Source organism: Macrobrachium nipponense, chromosome 31, assembly GCF_015104395.2.
Source record: "Macrobrachium nipponense isolate FS-2020 chromosome 31, ASM1510439v2, whole genome shotgun sequence".
Lineage (NCBI taxonomy): Eukaryota > Metazoa > Arthropoda > Malacostraca > Decapoda > Palaemonidae > Macrobrachium > Macrobrachium nipponense.
In genome coordinates, this window is record NC_061093.1 from 41,525,683 (window position 1) to 41,530,682 (window position 5,000).

Below are 5,000 nucleotides of genomic sequence, written 5' to 3' on the forward strand. Positions count from 1 at the left end.
CCTATCAATGTAAAGAGCAAACGAACCAAAACTCTCCCCCAAAACAAATGCAGTTCACAAAATTGTATTTTGCGAATCATACAGGTTAGAAAAAGTACTTTAATAATTACCAATGCTTTTTTAACAGCGAGCTTACAAATATTAGGTTAATCCAATTAACTTAACTGGCTTGGATCATTTTTCACCTACTATATTAGTTTAAAAAAGTATTTAAATTTGTGATCATTAAATATAACAGGAAATTCACGAACAAAATGACTACTAATCTGCATAGAACATTGACAGGAGTTTATATAATTTCCTCAATTCATTAAATTCTTTTTGCACAAGGCAAAATGAATTTAATATACCGCTAAAATTTATACAGAGGCTACATCCAATTACACCTGAAGAGGACGATATTAATAACATATATTTCTGTTAAACGCAATTCATGAAATTGATTATTTTTCAATTTTATATCCGTTTTCAAGTCGAATCAATAACTATTAGTTCAATCAACTAATAAAAATGTAGGTGAATCTAGTATGTCAAAATTTTTCGATGGCAAACAATGAAAGGGCACAGACAAAATGCAAGGGCTTCAAAAGCAAGCAGAGTATACATATATACGTGACAGCAGGCTGTAGTAAACTTAAAATTGGAATTCTTTACTTTCAATTCAAATATACACACACATATATTATATATATATATATATATATAATATATATATATATATATATAGATATATATATATATATATATATATATATATATATATATATATATATATCAAATATGTTAACCGAATCACGAAAGTTTGGAACGTGATAAATCCATAAATAAAGGAATAAGCCACGAAGGAAAAATAAACAACGGAGTTTCTGCAAGATCTTTCGACTCAACCTTTACTCAGCAGATAAACGTTTATCTGCTGGAGTGAAGGACGTTAAGTCGAAAGATCTTGCAGAGACTTCGTTGTTTATTTTTCCTTCGTGGTTTATACCTTTATTTATATAGCAAATATAATCACTTAAAACTATTTTTTGATCTGCTTGCTTTCACTTGGATACAAATGCATTGAAACACCTCTCTCTCTCTCTCTCTCTCTCTCTCTCTCTCTCTCTCTCTCTCTCTCTCTCTCTCTCTCTCTCTCTCTTCTTTCAAAACAAACAAAAGAGAAAATACGTACGGGCAAATTCTCCATCGCATTTGGCACGTGATTCTTGTCGTGGAAAAGAAACTCGCCCACTTTATGCCAGCTCATCGAAGGCGACGGTGGTGAATTCACTTTCCTTATGGCAAGCAGGGAATACGATCCTTCGGCGTCTCCATTCTCGTCTATGTAAATCTAAGATGAAAATACATACATTGTTAGTAAGTGACTGATAAATACATTATGCATGTGTAATATGTATACGTATATAATATATATATATCATATATATATATATATCAATTATATAGATACACATACAAATGTATATATGTGAGTTCCAAAGTAACAGCCTTAATATGTAAGCACACTCGCCAAAGAAAGGAATATATAGCGCCGTATAATATCTATGAAAAATGACGTTTCATCTCTTCAAGACAAACGTGGCAACGCCGCCCCCCCCAAAAAACCCCCCCTTCGTGGAGTTGCAAAGTAACAGCCTTAATATGTAAGCACACTCGCCAAAGAAAGGAATATATATTGGGATGACTATGACAACTCTGTTTTCGGGGAGACTCACCAAAAGAATTCAAGATGATGCCATCTAGTGGCACTGATATTGACTACAAAGAGTCATCCCCGGTGCCTATCCATTTGGGGGAAACGCCCTCGATTTATTTACGAGATGAACAATTATTCATACCCGCTGACGCTGAAACAAGTCTGTGACCTTTTGGACAACCTCCGAGGATCGCCAACCTAACTATACTGATTGGACGAGGAGGAGGAGGAGGAGCGGGGAGGGGGAGGGGGGAGGTTGGAAGGGGGAGGGAGGTTAAGACAGAAAACGTTTCGTCACAGACGGACCCATCAGATCTCCTATCTGGTTTGCCACCCCAAACTAATCCATGTTCCTCCTGTACTCTGATTTAGCTAACGCCAAATTTCTTCTCACAGTATTTGTATAAACATCAGAGCACATGATGTATATATGCATCTTAGATTAAATGTGTGTCAGAGAGAGAGAGAGAGAGAGAATGATGATGTATATATGCATCTTAGATTAAATGTGTGTCAGAGAGAGAGAGAGAGAGAGAGAGAGAGAGAGAGAGAGATGATGTATAAATGCATCTTAGATTAAATGTGTGTGCGAGAGAGAGAGAGAGAGAGAGAGAGAGAGAGAGAGAGATGATGTATAAATGCATCTTAGATTAAATGTGTGTCCGAGAGAGAGAGAGAGAGAGAGAGAGAGAGAGAGAATGATGATGTATATATGCATCTTAGATTAAATGTGTCAGAGAGAGAGAGAGAGAGAGAGAGAATGATGATGTATATAGCATCTAAGATTAAATGTGTAATTGTGGGCCAGAGAAGAGAGAGAGAGAGAGAGAAGAGAGAAAGAGAGAGAGAGATGATGTATAAATGCATCTTAGATTAAATATGTGTCCGAGAGAGAGAGAGAGAGAGAGAGAGAGAGAGAGAGAGAGAGAGAATGATGATGTATATATGCATCTTAGATTAAATGTGAGAGAGAGAGAGAGAGAGAGAGAGAGAGAGAGAGAGAGAGAGAGAGAGAGAATGTGATGATGTATGCATCTTAGATTTAAATGTGTCAAAAAGAAGAGAGAGAGAGAGAGAGAGAGCGAGAGAGAGAGGAGAGACCAGAGAGGAGGAGAGAATGATGATGAATATATGCATCTTAGATTAAATTAGTAAATGTGTGTATGAGAGAGAGAGAGAGAGAGAGAGAGAGAGAGAGAGATGATGATGTATAAATGCATCTTAGATTAAATGTGTGTCCGAGAGAGAGAGAGAGAGAGAGAGAGAGGAGAGGAGAGAGAGAGAGAGAGAGAGCTGCCTTCTACCAAGAGCAGATGGCCGTAATATAAAAGAATCCTGCAGTTATTTATCTCCTTTTATGCGACTAGGTCTCGTAAACTGACAAGGGATGTATGATAAAAATGCAGAAGTTCGCCGATCAACATGATATATGTGATATCTCCTAAATTTCCGAAAAGATTATTCGGACGAGTTTACATTATTACGGGCCCATTACTCAAAAAACTCACTCGCTGCCATCCATCACATTACCATATTGGGAAGCTTTTCGATTTAGAAATAACTAGATAAAACATTTCTGTTCTGACTGTGTACACAATGGGCTTTTGTAAATAGTTCCACCAGTGCCTGTCTTTGACGATAGTTATTAATTCTGCATGATGCCCATGATTATTTATGAAAATATAATTGCGTGCTTCCCCCTTTTTAAATGTTTTAACTTTTCATGCATTCCTTTTTCTCGCGCATCAGCGTTCGTCAGCTTTCCGCTGTCACTCACCTTAAATCCCTGGATGGAAGGGAAGGCTTTATTTTTGATCAGCGACAGGATATGGGTGCCGTTGGCAGGATCGGCGCCAGGGTCTGACAGAGTCTGGTTCAGGGCGTTCGCGTAAATCATGACCGCGTCGTACAGGTGAGCGGCGAAGATTGGCACCTGTCAAACATAAAGAGGGGGGAAAAAGGTGAGGTGAACGAAAGCAATTTATTCTGCGAGGGTTTTCATCCATGGGTGATGAATGTGGTAAAATGATGCTTTTAAGATATTTGAAAACACTGAGTGTTACATATTTCTGAACAGTCATGTTGTAATTGTGCTGTAGGTTCTCATGAAGTACAACGTAACCCAACAAAATTTTACGACAGATTCTTTTACTAATGAGAAAAAAATAGTAATTCGTGAATCAATGAAGATAAATGACCCATCTCATGAAGAGATATAACGAGATAGATGATATTGCATAACAGAATAGAACCTGAGTACAATACACTTAACTTATTAATGAAGTTTACTGTCGAATTTAGATAAAAATATTTAAAAAAGTATCTCACCTCTATGTAGGGGAACAGCTCAGGGTTATAAGGGACACAAAATGGATACTGCTTTATCCGACTGAGAACTTGCTTCTCGAATTCCCTGTTGGTGATAAAGCACAATCTATATTATTAATCAATTAATAATAGGAAATAGCATCATATAACAGAGTTAAGGATACCTAACAATTAAAACAAAGTGCCTAGTCTATTTTATTAAGGCTTTCATATTCAACAATGTTTTTAAAATTTTTACATGACTAAAACTGTCATCCTCTTTACATATTCAGTTTTATTCTCTTGCAAATAAACTTTTAAGAAATTTATGACTTATTTTTTTTATTAGGAAGTTCACAGTTCATTTTTGACATACTGAAAGCAAGTAAAATCTTACTTGTAGATTTCATTGGTGGGATAGGCCGGTGTGATCTTCACGACGACACGGAAACTCTGGTAGAGAACTTCCAAATTCCCGGTGATGTTGAAGACGCCATGATACTTGCCCGGCACTATTGGCATTAAAGGGAAGGCAGACCATTATAACTCAAGTCAGGTTGGCGTAACAATACTCGCTCTGAGATTACCAAGCTTTTGTAGACTATACTCGTTTTTTTTTTCATCTGTCCACCGCCTGTGGTGTTTGCGTATGGTAACACTGCGTCCCGGGCTTTAGATAGTTACATTTAGCTTACATTCAACAATAATAATAACATCCTATTTCAAATATTAACGGTGTAATTCGCATACAGCAAATTATTAAAACACTTTTCAGTTGCAAATGTACACCCAGATATCCTTTTATTTACCTAAAACTTACACATAGCGTAACTATTTAAAGCCCGGGACGCAGTGTTACCATACGCAAACACCACAGGCGGTGGACAGATGGAAAAAACAGTATAGGTTACAATCGTTCTCAACTCTGCATTTATGACTAACTTGCTATATTTTATTTTACGCTCAAAACAAATGACATTCAAGGAGGAAAGTA

The 5,000-nt window shown here is 36.8% G+C and overlaps 1 protein-coding gene across 1 annotated transcript in view; it reads right to left on the reverse strand.

The window, feature by feature from the left end:
- LOC135206913 (guanylate cyclase 32E-like) overlaps positions 1–5,000 on the reverse strand; it is a 176,716-nt gene that overhangs the window by 39,061 nt on the left and 132,655 nt on the right. The window contains 4 exon segments of the mRNA XM_064238401.1: positions 1,175–1,333; positions 3,477–3,632; positions 4,028–4,112; positions 4,404–4,518. Coding sequence (XP_064094471.1) covers positions 1,175–1,333; positions 3,477–3,632; positions 4,028–4,112; positions 4,404–4,518 — 515 coding nt within the window.